This window comes from Panthera onca, chromosome D4 (assembly GCF_046562875.1).
Source record: "Panthera onca isolate mPanOnc1 chromosome D4, mPanOnc1 haplotype 2, whole genome shotgun sequence".
NCBI lineage: Eukaryota > Metazoa > Chordata > Mammalia > Carnivora > Felidae > Panthera > Panthera onca.
Genome location: NC_138351.1, coordinates 40,366,458 through 40,382,460, shown reverse-complemented (window position 1 = coordinate 40,382,460; position 16,003 = coordinate 40,366,458). Strand labels below are relative to the sequence as shown.

At 45.6% G+C, this 16,003-nt stretch overlaps 2 protein-coding genes across 14 annotated transcripts in view; one reads left to right on the top strand and one right to left on the bottom strand.

Moving 5' to 3' along the window:
* LOC132663477 (uncharacterized) overlaps window positions 1–12,181 on the bottom strand; it is a 59,199-nt gene extending 47,018 nt beyond the window's left edge. For 7 of the 8 annotated variants that reach the window (XR_014135949.1, XR_014135947.1, XR_014135948.1 and 4 more), the window contains exons 1-2: window positions 11,065–12,181; window positions 9,549–9,669 (exon numbers count right to left, since the gene is read on the bottom strand). Coding sequence is in view for 4 of the 8 variants with exons in the window: in XM_081790899.1 (XP_081647025.1) it covers window positions 9,569–9,669; window positions 11,065–11,911 (948 nt within the window). In the remaining 4 variants the exon portion in view is untranslated. Of the gene's footprint in view, window positions 1–6,183; window positions 8,364–9,548; window positions 9,670–11,064 lie in introns of those variants that run through there. The other variant, XM_081790898.1, reaches the window with a different exon arrangement.
* Window positions 12,182–12,339: 158 nt separating this feature from the next.
* The window catches only part of NFIB (nuclear factor I B), a 239,798-nt gene continuing 236,134 nt past the window's right edge, over window positions 12,340–16,003 (top strand). For 3 of the 6 annotated variants that reach the window (XM_060609743.3, XM_060609741.3, XM_060609742.3), the window contains exon 1: window positions 12,341–13,418. In XM_060609743.3, the coding sequence (XP_060465726.1) occupies window positions 13,389–13,418 (30 nt within the window). In that variant the 5' untranslated portion in view covers window positions 12,341–13,388. Of the gene's footprint in view, window positions 13,419–16,003 lie in introns of all 6 variants that reach the window. The other 3 variants (XM_060609740.3, XM_060609744.3, XM_060609745.3) reach the window with 3 other exon arrangements.

The window sequence follows — 16,003 nt, the reverse complement described above, 5'->3', positions numbered from 1 at the left end:
AGAATGTAATTGTCATGGCTTTTCTTTCCTAAAGTAAGTCTTCAAAACATAAGTGGGCTAGGAAAGGTTGACACTTTGAATTGAGAATTCAGAACAATTGAGATAAAAATGGTTTTTTTTCAAAGGTGGGAGTCATCCTTGATTTACCACCATTGAATCAGAGAGCAAATTTTTCACCCTGAGTCATATCTAGAGGCTTTTTTTTTTTTTTTTTTTTTGCCTTGGTAAACCACCTTAACCCGCTCTTGAAAACCCCTGGTTCATGTACAGAATGAGTCTAAGTCTGTCTCTGTTTAGCCTGTGAAATTTAACAAGACCATAGCCTGGGGTTGGGGAGGCTGTGAGCCATACCACCATCTCAGGTTTTGATGACACCACAAACCACTTGAGATTTATTATGTTAGCAGATGTCATCAGATATATGTGTGCACAGGTGCAGCATGCAGTTAGTGGAAGAAGGAACACTGTGTGTATATATTTATTTTTGTACCCATACTCTCAATGGTTAGAAAATGACCTGTGCGTCTCTCCTGGGCGGTGTGGAGTTTTGACTCTATTGCAAGGGCTTATCTGGAAATCTCTTGAAGTCTTTTCCACAGATATAATTCCTTAGGATGAGCAAGTACGTCTTGTGGGAAAGATGCCGTGTTTATTTCTTATGATCAATATCTAACAAAGAGGCACGCTGGATTATAGCTGAAGACCGCTAATACCAATGGAAAATAGAAATAGTTACCAAAGGTTGTGGTTTATACTTGGGTTTTCCTCTCACACAGCAATGTACTAGATATGCATTCTCCTTCCCTCAGTAAAAGTTGTACAAAGACAGCTCCCATCTATAGAACTGCAACAAAATGCCAAAACTTGGCACTTTATAAATGTCCTATTTTAAGACTCTCTAAATATTTTTAAATAATTAAGAAATATTTTAAACTACGTCCTAGACGCAATATGCAATATGAATGTTTACACAGGTTTATACCTTATGCAGTTTTTAAATTCTAAAAATATTATCCAATTGTTTTCAAAGGTAGTGTTTTATTTAGTATTGTGTCTTAAATATTCCACTGTCTTTATTATATAAAATAAATTTGCGCAGAGGCTAGCATAATAATAGACTAACTAAAATAATCTAATAAATAAGTGTGTGTCTTTAAAAATAAGAAAACAGAAATAAAAGCACACTTCTTACGTATTTGAGAAATAGAGAAGTAAGATAAAATAAACACCTTTGGGGTAATGACTGGAAATTACTGGTTTAGATAGGGTAGAAGAATTACTTCAGTTATGACATAAAGCATTGTAATAATGCATGCTTTTAGAAATAATTATATAGTGATTATTCTCAAAGATAAACACATGCAGATGTTGTAGTACATTAAAAAAAATTCTTAATTTGAAGAACACATACAGAAACTGAATTACCAGTTAATTGGCTTTAAGAAGAACCAGAAAATCTAAAGTGTCAGTGTGCTTGCGAATCTTCTAGTAAGTTCTAAGGAATGGATTGTGCCTGCAACTGAAGGCACAAAAAAATTAGCTTCTCTACTGGAACCACTTCAGTTAGGAGCATCAAAAGGCCAAAATGCCTATGTAACTTTGGACAGTCCTTATTTTTAAAACGTGCGTAGTTATAATTTCCAAAAAAAAAGAATATAAAAAGATATTCAACCTCAATGACATTCTAGGCAAGGTTTTTAACCAAGATAATTTTAATTTTACAAAAGCACTCCCTAACTTCTCTAGATCTGTTTGTAATGCAAAATATGAAAACTGGAAATTCAACCAATATTGCAGGTTAGAAGACCATTATCATTAGCCAAATAAGAAACTCAGGAGCAACAAACTGTTGAGGTGATTACAAATTAGTGAGTCCGATTTCTCTTAAGACATGATTGAAAATCAGTATCCTTATTTCATAAGCACTGGATATCATTTAATTATGATATGTGTACATATTTGACAAACAGGGGTAATGAGTAGAGGAGTAAATACTGTAAACTTCACAGGTCAGAAGAAACAAATGACACGCAAATAAAAAAAGATAATCTATGAAAGACTGAACATGACATACAATGGTACACTCTATTACTAAATATAAATAATACGCTTAGGCAAAAAGCCTCTGACAGGTGACACTAACTTCAGATTCATTCAAATCATCACTAGAAGCATGTGGAATCCTTCTCTTTCCCCTTTTCTAGTCCTTTCTCCATTTCTTATCTTCGCATATTTCCTAAACAAAATTGGATTCTTCCTGCAATGTAATTTCTTCCTTGCGTGAAATAGATGATGGGAAGGATTGGTTAACTCTGCTATGGACTTCAAATAATTGCAAAAGACTTTCTAAGGCACACTTACAGAAGTTTTAGAATTTGGTAACACTGCCCATTTAAACACTTCCTTTGCACTCTCAATGATTTTTTAAAGTTTAGCTGCACTGAATTTTCATACTTCATATTTGGCTACTTAGTGCTAAACGTGACTTACTTAACCATGAAACTACTATTAGGAAATGCTAGAATGCAAACAGATCTGTTTGTTACACACTTGAATTGACTGCCTGAGTAGACTGAGTTATAGCTACACTAGCCGAGTGGTTAAAATTACCTATCTTGGAAAAAGATGTTAACAATTAATTTTCCTTGGGAAGTTATAGCTGAGTGTAGAGATATATACATGCACATGTGTATGTGTACATACGTGTATCCCCAACCTCAACTCCCTTCCCAAAGCTGTTTAGATACATACTGTGTTAGTTTTTTTCAGAGGAGAAATTGGGAACCATTAAACCAATAACCTATTTTTATATTTGGCATTTCCTGAAGTCCAAATGGGTCAAAATAGTTTCTAGTTTTCCACTTACTATCATTGAAAATAGCCAAACATTTATATAGTGTGTCTGTATATCTACATGCAGATATTAAAAAAAAAAATCTTTTTTTTTTTTTTAACGAGGTCAAAATATCTTTCTTGTTTCATACTGTGTATTGTAGAAACTAAGAACCTGCACAATGTTGTTTAAGTTCTCTTGGACTTTGAGGGTAAACACAACTGGGATTAAAATACTGCCATGCTCACATTTAGTGGAAAGATAAGAACAATTCATCGGGAGCTATTCCGGTCCCACTGGTAATCACATAATTGAACAGGGATTTTAGAGGATATTTGAAGCTATTGTCTGTTGTGCAATTACATAATTAGTCAAAATCTCTGTAATAAAATCTTTTTCTAAACACACGTGGGTTAGTACCATGTAAATTTAGGGCTAATGTTATATTTTTACTTCTAATACTTCGATTTTAAATCAGGATTACATAATAATTTCATCTCACCGTTAAGCATTATTTTACCACACCACAGATGCCTAAAATGAAAATAACCGGATTACTTAAAAACTAAACAGAAACACTACGTACCTTTAACCTTAAAAATACTGATCAAAACCACTTTGTTTATGAACATGAACTGTCTACCGAACCTCACCAAGAGCGTTTACTCCCAGGGACCCAAGGGTTGTGTATTTCTTTGGTGCCGATTATTTCTCCCACCCACCCCTAGATTATTGACATTCACATGGATGCATATAAATAGAAGTCAAGAGTGCTCTCCTTCTGGTGGTTTTGCTGTAACGATAACGCTTGACCGGGAGGAACATTTCAGAACTCCTCTCACACGGAAACAAACGCGGCCTTGCGAAGTTGACCGAGCAACGTGGCGGGAAATAGGGGAGTAACACCGATTCCGTAATCATCACTGTTATTTGGTGGAGACTCTCGCGCGGCAGCTCGGCCCCGCTCTCCCCTCCCGCAAGCCGGCGGGGAGGCCCCGTGACCCCGGGAGCACAAAGGCGCGCGGAGCGGCGCGGCCCCGCAGACAGGCGGCGCCGCCCTCCTCGCCCGCCCTCCCCGCGCTCCTGCCCCTCCCGGGCCGCACAAAGAGCAGAGCCGCCACTCGCGAAGGGCGCCCGCGCCGCGCAGGCCGCCACACCCACTCGGGCCCGCTCCCGCCTCCGCCGCCGCGGGCGCCCTGATGAATATGCATCTCCGCGCGCCCGCCCCCGGCTCCTCCTTTCGGCTTCCTTCCCGCCGCCAGGCGGAAGCGAAGAGCCGCGCTTCCCGCGCGCCGGGGCGGCCGGGGCGGGGCGGGGCCGGGCGGCCAGCGAGCCGGAGAAAGAAAAAGGCTGGGAGGCGGCGGCGGCGGCGGCGGGACGAGCGCGGCCCGGGCGCGGAAAGGGTGCGCGGGTGGGTGGCGGTTCCGGGGCAGCTCCGCCGCTGGCCAGGCCAATCCAAGGGCGGGGAAGGGGCGAGCGCGCGACCCCGCGGCCGCGCCCGCTGCCCCTGCGGAGCGCGCCCGAAGCCGGGGAGGGGAGGTTGCCCCCACCTCTAGAGCAGCCCTGCTAAAACAACAATAAAACCCACCAAACACACACACACACACACACACACACACACACACACACACACACACACACACACACACACACACACCACCCCCCCCCCCCCCCCCCCCACTCTCTCTCTCTCTGGACGGCGTTCAAGTCAACCACGAGAAACAGTCTTCCGCAAGTGAGAGGAAGGAAAACTGGATATCCAGACTGAGGGGGCTGCTTGCTTTTAGACTTGACTTTTACCGCCTTTTCTTCTCAGGCCAAGAATTGGGGCATTGCAGAAACAATAATTTAAAAAAATAAAAGACTACTCCAGGATTGCCTTTTTTTTTTTTTTTTTTTTTTTTAAGCAAATACAAAAAGCGACACCCAAACAACCCTTGAGAAAATCCACAAATTTGTACCTGAGACACGTGAAGTCAGCGGCCCAGGGTTCTGTTGCAGACTCAAGATCCATTTTATTTAATGCAAAACAGTGCAATGGTATGTGGCTTTGAAATGATGGGTTTTATTTGCTCGTCTTGTTCGTCCCTTGCACCCCCTTCCACTCCAGACACAATTTGTTTTTCCTGTATGTGCATTGTGAAGTGACTGTTTTATCTAAATGTCATTTCTGCTTTACAGGTTGAGCCCAGACCAAAGCAATTGTGTGTGTGTGTGTGTATGTGTGTGTAATGATACATATAGTATATATGTATATAGTACATACATAGTGTATAGTACATATAGTGTATAGTACATTTGTATATCATATATATACTATATGTATCATTACACATACATGTATATAATATATATTATAGCTTTAGTAACTTTAGTATATGTGTCACACTTTGATGGTGGGAATCCCTGGATAACATTGTCAGCCCAAATAGTGTAAAATGTAGCCTTTTCCCTGCTTCATTTCTTATTTCCTCCTCTTTCTCCTCCTCCTCCTAATGCTGGAAAAATTACTGTAAGTGATACTTTAGTTGTACCCCGTAGCCCATTCTTTTCGTAGTCCTTTTCCTTCGCTTTAAGGTGAATATGCAGAGCTTTGTAACATATTCTCATTTGAAAGTGCATTTTTAAAAAATAAGTGAGGGTAGTAGTATTTATTTAGCTCTGATTGGTGTGTTGTTTTTAAAATCAATATTTGTTCCCAAGCTTAGTATCCCCCACCTGGTCCCTGAAGTGGCAGGATCGAATTGTTAGCCCTCCTTCTTCACCTCCCTCCCCGTTTAAAAAAGATTATGATGGATTTCTTCCCGCTCCTAGTACTTTTTTTTTTAAGCCCCGCTGTTTTTGCTCTAGGATTTTTTACCCCTTTGCCTAAGTGTGTGTGTGTGTGTGTGTGTGTGTGTGTGTGAGTGTGTGCGCGCGCGTGCGCCTCCCTTTTCCCTTGTGCTCTCTTCGCCAGTACGTCTGGGACACATTTTAATGCACAATATCCCATCCATTAAGTTGTGGTTGAATGCGGAGTGTGTGAGGACTTGGCAGCTTTCAGGTTGAAGGGGGCGGGGAAGCCAGTTTCGACTTTGACACAAGATGCCGAAGTGGTGTGATTGGAATTATTATTAGGGCTGTGAACATGGCCATCTTCTCCTCCGGTTAGAAGAACTGCCATTGAACTTGAGACGGGACAGACAAGATCTCCAAGTCCCGCCCCTCCCTTCCTTCCCCCCCCCCCCCCCCACCTCCAGTACAGTAGCTGGCAGGGAAAAGGCGCCAAAATACACAAGATTAACTCTAACTTTCTTTGAATGAATCTTATAGCACCATCTTTTGTAATTTTAATTTTCCAACAGGCGGGAAAAAGTTAACATTTGAACCCAGACTTGAACAGACATTTAAATCAGCTCTAAAATGGAATAAATCCAGCAAACCATACACGCACGCTTGTGTGGTTAGAAAAAGAATGCACGTGTAAATAAGCAGAGTGCATGTGTGTATCTGACTGGGGAGTTCAAGATTTAATCAAAATCAGAATTAGTGTGACTTTTCAGTACCTTTACTCTATGGGGGAGAGAACTGTGAGGCTAAGAAGCTGACCTTTAAGCAGCCTAAGTAAAAACTGCAAAGAGTTGTGAAACACAAAACGTTGTGGTTTCCAGTTTTACATTTGAGGTTTGATGTTTTCATTTAATGGTATGAGAGATGGAGAAAGCTCCAGCGCTGAAAAGTCCCTATTAAATCATATGTGCGCAAAGGTCAAGCACTCCAACTCACTGATACAATATACTGCAGATTCTTGCCTAACTGATGGGGAGCACAGGAAAAAGTGCTTGGGCAATAAAAGTATTAGAAGGGTAATTATCGTCGTGGTTGGGACTGCATTCTTGTGCACTGGGAAAAGGTTTTTACTGGCCCCGATGAATTTTAAAGCTGAGTATTGTTGAAAGCTGTTTTAATAGGAAATTGATTAGCTGAGTGTTTCATACAATAAATGGTGACAGTTTCATTGTTTGATGTCCAAAATAAATTCCTTTTATTCTTGAGCAGACGTAGACATCTATTTAACTTTAATATGATCAGACTGAGCAGCAGCATAATTATGAGTGAATATGATGTCATGAGCATCTGTAACTTTGTTTTTAGAGTTTGTGACATCACACAATTTGACAATATTATTGCTTTGAAATTTGTTAACATGCTGTATTGTTAAAATATTTCAGAGATAAGGTTTACTGGACATATATTTTGTGTAGGCCAAATTGTTTTGTCTTTTTGTAATTACACAATTGTTTGTCAAATTTTAATTTGAAAGTTAAAATGCACACAGTTCTGTTGTTATGCATTATTTTGATTTTGAAACAGGATGGGGGTTTCAAAGGACGAATTAGAGAAAGGGGTGCAGAAAGTTTGAGTTTGTTTGAATACACCTTCTATACTTCTTAATACAGACTATAAAGACTACTTGGCTATTTTGGATAAAGCTTTTTAAACCTCTCCTTAAAACTGATCTGTTTCTATGTCAAAAAAGTGTATGTAGATGGGTAACAACAAAAAAAGTCTATACATAGAAATAAAATGATAGTATAGTTTTACTTTAAAAGTCAGCTATTTTGAAAAAGGACAATAACTGTAGCCCTCTCAGTATCACAGAGGAGACGCTCTGTGTTGAGAGCGTACGTAACTTTTGAAGTGTTGTGAGTGAAGCAAAGCAATCATTGACGTGATTTGCGAGGTTTAAAATAAACCACGCAAAAGTTACAGGCACCTGCTGACTTTGTAATCCGGGAGCAAATGTCTTCAGAAGTTGGGAACCTCTGTTGATGAACTGGCCCCATCTCTGTAGAGAAGTGGAAACCGGCTAACCTTAATAGAGGAATCTGGCCCAGTCGCTGCTCAGATTCAGTCGTAGCTTGTAAATGTGCCCGAAATGTAAGCACACTTAGTGGGATGGTATTTTTTTTTTTTTTTTTAACAGTCAAGTACAGGCATTTCAGCAGCGACATTATTAACAGCGTCATTTTTCTCATTTAGTTTTGTCCTCAGGGGACACCAAACAGCTCCCAGAGGAGGGAAGAAAAGTCCATGGTTATTTATTCGTTTCAGTGCAAGGCAAAGCGGCAAAGGGGGTGGGGGAGCTGACCAGTTGTGAATTTTCTAGGAGGGAAAAATTGCTACCCTAATTTGACAGTAGTAGTTTCAGGGCTGAGAGAGCTGGGCATGATTTTGCAATCCCCATCAAGTGCAGGCAATCTCAGTACTTGTTGGTTGTTTATAGATGCGTTTTTGCGTGGATTTTTGGTGTTCCTGCTTGTGGACATAAAATTGTGTTTTCCGGGCTACACATGTATGATTTTTGTGGTTCATTTGGAAGCAGGAAAGGTCCCTGGGCATGGTGTGGTGGATACTTGCAGTTCTGCAGGCCTGTTTCCTGGGGTCAGGAGGTCATCTGTCTCTTTTGTATTTAGTTTTAAAATATTGATATTGGCGATGCAGCCAGGGTGTGTGGTTGCTGAGCCTCCCCTCAAATCACATGCAAGAGCTAAAAAAAAAAAAAAAAGTCATCGGGTGTATTGAAAATGACAGCTTTGTTAAGCTCCAAGAAACCTTTCCCTAAACTGCCCAGGATTTGCAACCTGTCACTGAGTTTCTTTAGAAGGGAGGAGGTTAAAAGAAAATCAATATTGATAGATACTTGAGATGTCAAGTCCTCTGTGGAGGTCAGTGAAAGGCTCCAACTGGGTAATTTGTTTAATTTTTCAAATATACAGCTAGGTTTTGAAAATTTCAGTCTCCTGAAGTACTGACATACCTTCTTGAAATCAACAAACTATCTGTCAGAAAAGAAACTACCCCCCTCCCCCCCCCCAGAAGATGGCAGGGAATAAATGATCTGGGGAGGAGATCTTTAGTAATTCTGAAATATCAAATAGTCCTGTTGATGCAGGAGGCTTTCACTTCTTTCTAGTTCTTCAAACCAGATTTTGGGGTGAATGCAATTGGCCTGTCATTTACCTTTCAGTGTGGGAGAGAGAGAAGAAAGAGAGTTTAGGGAGAGGTAAGTACCAAAGTCTAAGAAGTGTTTGGCCCATTTTGATAGTATCAGAAACTTCTCAGGAGACTTTAAAGCCCCTCTCAATACCATGGCACAGACTGGCTGGGAAAAGGGAAAGTGAATAAAATGCATGTATCTTTCTCACTTCCTCCCTCTACTCTTCTACCTGAGATTTAAAAGATTGGTACTTCTAAAATCAAAGATAGTGGATGAGTGTGCTGAGAGAAGCCAGATGTCCCATACACCCAGATCTACCAGTCTCTTTTTCTAAAAGGCTCCCTTAAAGTTCACCCAGGGAAGGTGTGCGGTGACTTCGACACAAGCTGGACAAGAAGCAGTGTTTCAGGGAGTGTCAGCCATCCTGCCCAGGGCTCAAAGGCCTGGGAGCACAGTCAAAGCCACATACACTGAGCACCCAGTAAGCCCTTCCAGGATGTCTCTGTTGCTCATTCTTTCTTTTCTTTTGGTTTACCCCACCCCACCATTACTCCTTTCTCAATTTCCTTTTACTTGGAAACAAATCAGAACCCAAAACTACCAAGCATCCTCCACACTCATCAGACTGTACCCAACCACAAGCGCCCTACAAACATGGAGCACCTGAAAGAGATTTGAACCCCTAAGTGATAGGCCTGGGAGCCCCCAGACATCCTCACTTCTCTGGGGTCTTACCTGGGTCTGTCGCTGCTTCTTCACCCCCTGGTGCTGCTGCGGATTTGTGGGCTCTTCTGTGTAACAGTTGTCAATTTTTCATTTTTCTCTTTAAAGCTTGTGAGAAACTTTTGGATGCAACCTAGTTTTGGTGGCAAAGGGAAATGATTTCTGTTGGTAAGGGAAACTAATAGGGGAGGAGGAGGACGATGTCTGCAGACACTTGCCCAGGGCTCAGCACTGGGCCTCTTTTGCCAGGGGACAGCGGCTGGTTCTGGGATCTCTGGCTGAAAGGAGCGCTCTCTGGGTGCCAGGATTTCACTGGGGGTGGTGTGGGGTGGAGGGAGGGAAGAAGGGAGGGAGGGAGAGAAAGAGAGAGAGATGGGCTCTGGATTTTTAAAGAGACCCCGAAATAATGGCTTCTGTAAGAGTCCAGGCTTTCAAAGAGGTGTGTTCAAGGACATGAGTGCATTCGTGCCAGGGGGAATGTCTTTTATGGTAAATTAACTCCGGTTAAATTGAATATTTGTTCAAAGGGAAACTCCAGTAGTTAAAGCTGGTATTATCAGTAGCGCTTCCCCGCCCCCTCCCCGCAGACTGGTGCTATGAGGGCGAGAAAAGGGATGCAGCGTAATGTGCAATACAAAGTGATGCTTTGGGGGGTTTTATTTTAATCTAAGATGAGATTGCCTAAAAATTTCTGAGAGAGAAATGAGTATTTATATGGATTAACCCCGACTGTCACCTCATTCCTTTCATCTTTAAAGACTGTCAACTTTATCTTGGCTTTTCAAAAGGAAGAAATGACCCACACAAAGGAAATTAACGTTGTCAGAACGCTGAGTAGAGGATTTGCCTCGGGGTGGGGGGGTGGGGGTGGGGGAGCTGGGAGGCTGCTCCCAGTGGTGTGTGCCCTCAAGGGTTAACTCGGGGGAGTTCTCGAAATTTCCCCGACTTTACCTGTCTTCCCAGATCCACTGCTCCCCCTCTCCGCGGCCTCCTCAAATCCCCCCCCCCCCCTCCAGCGCTTTTCTTCTTTGGGCTCTCGGTTTGCGGGGGCTGCAGCTGGTAGAGGTAGACTTGGCAAGCTCGCCTCATTAAGAGAGCTCTTTGAAAACGGACTGTGTTTGAGCATTTCCCTAATGAGGACAGGACGGGGTTAAAAAGTGACCATTTCATGGTTGACTTGAACCTGCCTACTTTTCTTGATGTGTCGTTGTGAAATGCTTGATGTGGATAACTCCCACTTGGTGAAGGAAAAAGTCACTGGTTCCTTCAGGTCCTCTGGGGGGACAGAAGGGGGGGGGGCGGTGGGCAGAAGCGAGAGAGAGCGAGAGAAAGGAGAAAGTTGAGGAAGAAAACCGAGAGGCGACGAAGAGGGGGAGAGGAAAGGAGAATCAGAGGGGAGCCCCCCAAGACCTCCACAGCACAGTTGGGAGTAGGGGCGGCCCCGCCCTGGGGCGGTCGAGTCCCCTTCTTGGCCCCAACCGCCCCTGGCAGCCCCCAGCTAGGCAGACGCGGAGTCCCTGGCACTCACTTTTCCTCTCTCCATTGTCTGGATAGCCTTTGCTTCCACCTCTTCTCCACCCAACCCTTGCCGAAAGCCGGAATTTGGGGGGCGGGGAGTGTGTGTGTGTGTGTGTGTGTGTGTGTGTGTGTGTGCGCGCGCGCGCGCGTGCAGAGAGGGTGCAAGGCAAATCGCTTTCCTCCAAATACCCGAAATCAAGTTCATTCACTCGCGACCCGCGGCTCGCGGCGGGGGTGGGGGCGGGGCCCTCCCCGCGGGAGCGAGGCCGGCGCGACCGCCTCTGCAGGGCCGTAGCGGCACACGCACCCAGCTCGCGCGCGCGCCCGCCCGCCCCGCAGCTTCGGGCGCGCCACCGCCCCGCCCTGCCTGCACCCCGGCGGGGAGGGAGACGCTTTCCGCCGGCGCCCCGGGCCCCGGGGGGTGGGGATTGGGAGAGAGCCAGCGGGGCTGCAGGAGGAGGAGAGCCGAGCGGGCCGCGGGAGGAGGAGGAGACGGAGGAGAAGGAGGAGGGAGCAGGAGGCGGCGGCGGCAGCTCGGCCCGATCCTCCCGCTCCGAGCGAGGCCACGTGCACGGGGCACCCCCGGGAGGGCGGCGAAGCGCGGCGCGCTGTTCCTGCGGAGCGGCCCCGGGGCGCGGGCCCGCGCAGGGGAGACCCCACAGGACCCCGCCCCCCGCCCCCAGTCCGCGCCGGCGCTCCCCAACTACTTGAGCCGAAGTTCGCTCGGGCCCCCGCCTCCTCGGCCTGCCCCTCCTCCCTTCAGCCGGAGGCTTTGGCGGACCGCGCCCGCCCCGGGTGCGAGAGTCGGCGCCCCAGCCTGGGCCCCGGGGCGGCCTGGGTGTGAGGGAATTTTCCATTCGTTCCTTTCTCGGGCCCAGACCGGCTCAGTGCTTCTCCCACTCGGATGTTCCCGCGGCTTAAAGAGTCCGCAGCGGGCACAGAAATACCTCTCCCAGGGCGGGTTTTCGGGGGTGTGGATGTGTATGTGGTGGTGTGGGGAGAGTGCGGGACTTGCCCACAGGGCGGAAAGAAGATCTAGTTTGGAGGAAAAAAAAAAAAAAAAGTCATGGTTCAGTTGCACGGATATGAGACCTTTAACAAATGAGGGAGAGAGAGAGAGGAGAAGAGAAAGAGAGAAGCAAGAGGAGGAGGAGGAAGGTGGGGGGCGGGGGGTGTGGAGAGGCTGGTGCAAAAGGAATGCGCGTTTGCAGGAGGAGGAGTAAAGCGATGATTGTGTAATTAAATAATAAAACAATCCTTAAGTCTGATTTGGAGAGAGCTCGAGCGGGGTCCAGAGGGTGGAACCGGTGAAATTTTCAACTTCCAAGTTTTGCAACGAAAGAAAGCGAGAGAGGGAGGGGAAAAAAAAAGAGCCCAGAGCAGAAAAGAGAGGAGTTTGGAGCCGAGCGGGAGAGCGGGATTTATCGTTTGGGATTTTTCAGGAGCTCGTTCCGATCCCCCTGGGCTCTGGGCAGCGGCGGCAGCAGCAGCAGCCTCCTCGCTCGGCCGGGTCAGACGCGGGGCGAGGCGGGCGGTCGGGCGGCCGGGCGTGGAGGAGCCGGCGCGGGCGGCGGCGGCTGCAGCCGGGGACCGCGCCGCGAGCCTCTTCCGCCCGGGAGACCTGCGCCCGAGCCCCCTCCCTCACCCCAGCCTCTCCCTTCTCCCTCACCCACCCCGCCCCCACCCAGCCCTCTCCCGCGCGCGCCCCGCCACCCGCGCGCACTCGCTCACGCTCCCCCTCGCGCACACACATGGTCGGCTCGCGGCAAAGTTTCGCCTGCGATCGCCACTCCGGAATCCTGCCGCAGTGCTCGGGGCTGTAACCTTGAACTTTCCCAGCGCGGTGACACATTCTCTTCGCTCTCCCTCCCGCGCTCTCTCCTGCGCCCCCCTCCCCGCCTTTTTTAAAAAAGCATTTCACCACCAACCACCACCCCAATCCAACCCACACCGAACCTTCGCGCACCCCCTAGCCCCCAACAACAACAACAACTGCAAAACAGAAAATAAATCCCCAAACCCAGGCGAAAAGCAGCCAACACCGGCGGCGGCGGCGGCGGCCTCGGCGAGCAGGGCCAGCGCGCTCGGACTGCAAGAGGGTTAAAAGTGTAGATTGGATTTCACCCCGGGAAATCTAGCACGCCGAGTGAACTTGAATCTTTGGCTATTTAAGGAGGACTGGGTTTGTTGTGAAGTTGCGGTGATCCAGCGCAGAGCCCCGTCCTGATTGATCGCATCGCGGGGCTCAGATGACTGTAAAATGAATAGATGAAATTCTTGCTTCTCGAAGATTTTCTTGGGCATCTCCGGGAAAGTGCGTTTTAAGGCGAAGTCATGATGTATTCTCCCATCTGTCTCACTCAGGTACATGTCTCGGTCGCTCTCTCGAGCTTTCTCTCTAGTCCGAAATGCCTTTGTTTTGTTTTGTTGCTCTCGTCTGCCGACAATTAACGGCTTTAGTTTACCTCGGTACGCCCCTGCCCCTCGCAGAAGTGGCCCGGAGTTGCGGCGGGATTTGCGGGGCGGCGTGGGAGCCGGCGCGCGGCCGGCCGCTCGCCCGAGGCCATCCCGCGCGCCCAGCCCCGCGCCCCGGGCTCGGGAGCCGGAGCCCGCGCGCTGCCAGGGCAGCTGGGCCGGGCGAGGCCGCCGGGGGTGGGCAGGGCCCGGGCCCGGGAGCGCTAGCCCCTGCGCGGCCCCCCGAGTGCCTGCTGCTACGCGGCGCCCCTGCCCAGGGTGCCCGTCGCCCCGGTCGGTCGCTGGAGCGCTGAGACTGATTCGGGCTTTAGAGGAGCTTTAGGGGGGACTGAGCCCTTATAAACAAGCAGTGAACTTGGGCGAGGGGACTCCAGCACGAGTCCTTGTGGGCGCCTCTGGACTCCGCTGCAGGCAGTGGGCGGGCGACCGAGCGAGTCGGAGGTTGTGGTCCGGGGACCCATTCCTTTGCTTAATTTGGGGATCTGAAACTCTGGTCCATCGTGATCCGCACTTTGAGGTTTCCCGTGACCACACCACAAAGGCAGTCTTTACGTTGACACGAGTTAGTTGGTCGTGGTGAAAGTTAAGGACTTTAGAACATGTTCATTTTGTGGAGACCTGTTCCTTTGACGATATTTGGGCGTAGCTCAGAAGGCAGAAAGTAATGCTGGAAAAGTAAGGTCATTTACATTTTTTTCACTTTGAAAATTGCCCTCCTAAGTCCTTAGGAACAACGTTATGACATAAAATACTGGCTTTACACATTTTTGAGAACACGATTTACATAATTTTAAACCAGACGGTCAAATGGAAAAGCAGAGAGACCGAACAGACTTACCTGGGGGCAGTTTTCATCGCCGCCCAGCCAACTAACCGCTGGCGAACTCACTAAATACCTTAGCCCAGAGTTGTTATTTGAAGCAGTATTTTAAACCTCCGAAGGTGTCGGACAGTTGACTTCAGCTTTTTGGAGGCAGTGTCACCATTGGTAATTGATAACCATTTTCTTTGACATTGGCAAAAAAAAAAAAAAAAAACAACAACAAAAAAACTAAACAGTTAAAGAAGTGTCGCCAGGTCTTAGGTGTGTTACACTTATTTTAAAAAATCCGATATCACGGTGATGCATTTTTATAATGGACAAATGATTAAGCTTTCAATTGTATGACAATTAGAAGCCATTGTGATTGGAAAGGACTAAGGCATTCATAAATTGTGAATGAAGATGAAAACAATGATAAGGCTTATTCAGTGATTGGATACAGTCCTGTAGCTTTTTGGCTGACACATTTTTTATTGTTTATATTTTGTTTGGCATCTGAGTATGATTAACTTAGATATGGCTATTTTCAGCAAGTAACGTGCACTTTAATTTCACAAAACTGGAAAAATGAGTTGCTGAGCTATTTGTATTTTAAAGCTATGAATAAAAGCTAATAAATATGATGATGAAACTGTTTCAGGTATAGCGAATTGCCTTCAGTTGTAAAAGTTACCTTTCATATTACCCATCAGCAGGATTTTTTTTTCTCCTAGTAAACCATGTTCATTTGATATTATTTTTACATTATTGAAGCATAGCTCCATTGAAACAAATTGAGGTAAGCTTTTTCGCTTACAAAGTACCACATCCCTTATTCTCACCTGTAAAAGATTGCTTTTCTATATAAATTTAGATTTCTAGCATCAGTTGCTCAGAAACATTGCTAGCGATTACATTGCATTTTTGATTTCCTCTAAATATCATTGTAAAGTCACTAGCTTTAACTTAATTCCTGTACATTGGAGATAACATTGCAGCTTCGTGACATATGGAATATTAGGAGCATATATAGCATAATCATTCAGCTCTCACATTAGTATTCAAGAACACATACTTACCAACGCTAATTCATGATGACTAATATTCTCTACTGTTTTAGTAATGTAAATCTAGGTTGACGTATTAAAACTGTTTTTGGGATTGAAGGCCTATACTACAGAAGGGATTGTAGCTTTCACATTCTCACTTAATTAATATCTCTGTGACTTTATAGGTAATGTGGGGTGTTACAAAAGTAAGAGCACATTAACAGTGCAACTTTTATATCAGACCAGTAGTTTAGTTTTGTATGATAGGAATCTAATGGCTAGAGCAAAATGTTTTTTAGGATGTATAAATACAGAATAGAGAAACATTCTTAACTGGTTGAAAACTTTACAAAGTGTCTCAGTTGTTGCAATAAAGTGTCTAGGTTTTAGAAAGAATTTTAATTCAAAAGGAGCTACAGTTAAAGTTGCTATTTAGCAACGTGTGATGTAAAAGTGTCAATAGATTGATATAAATCAGTATTTATACCTCAGTTAAATCAGACATAAAAGGAAAATTAAGAACCATCATGTATGATTTAATATTTTGCTTTTTCTAAAAATAATGTAAACCCTTAATAAAACTTTCACCTGCCATGATTGCATTGACTTTTAAAATTTCATTG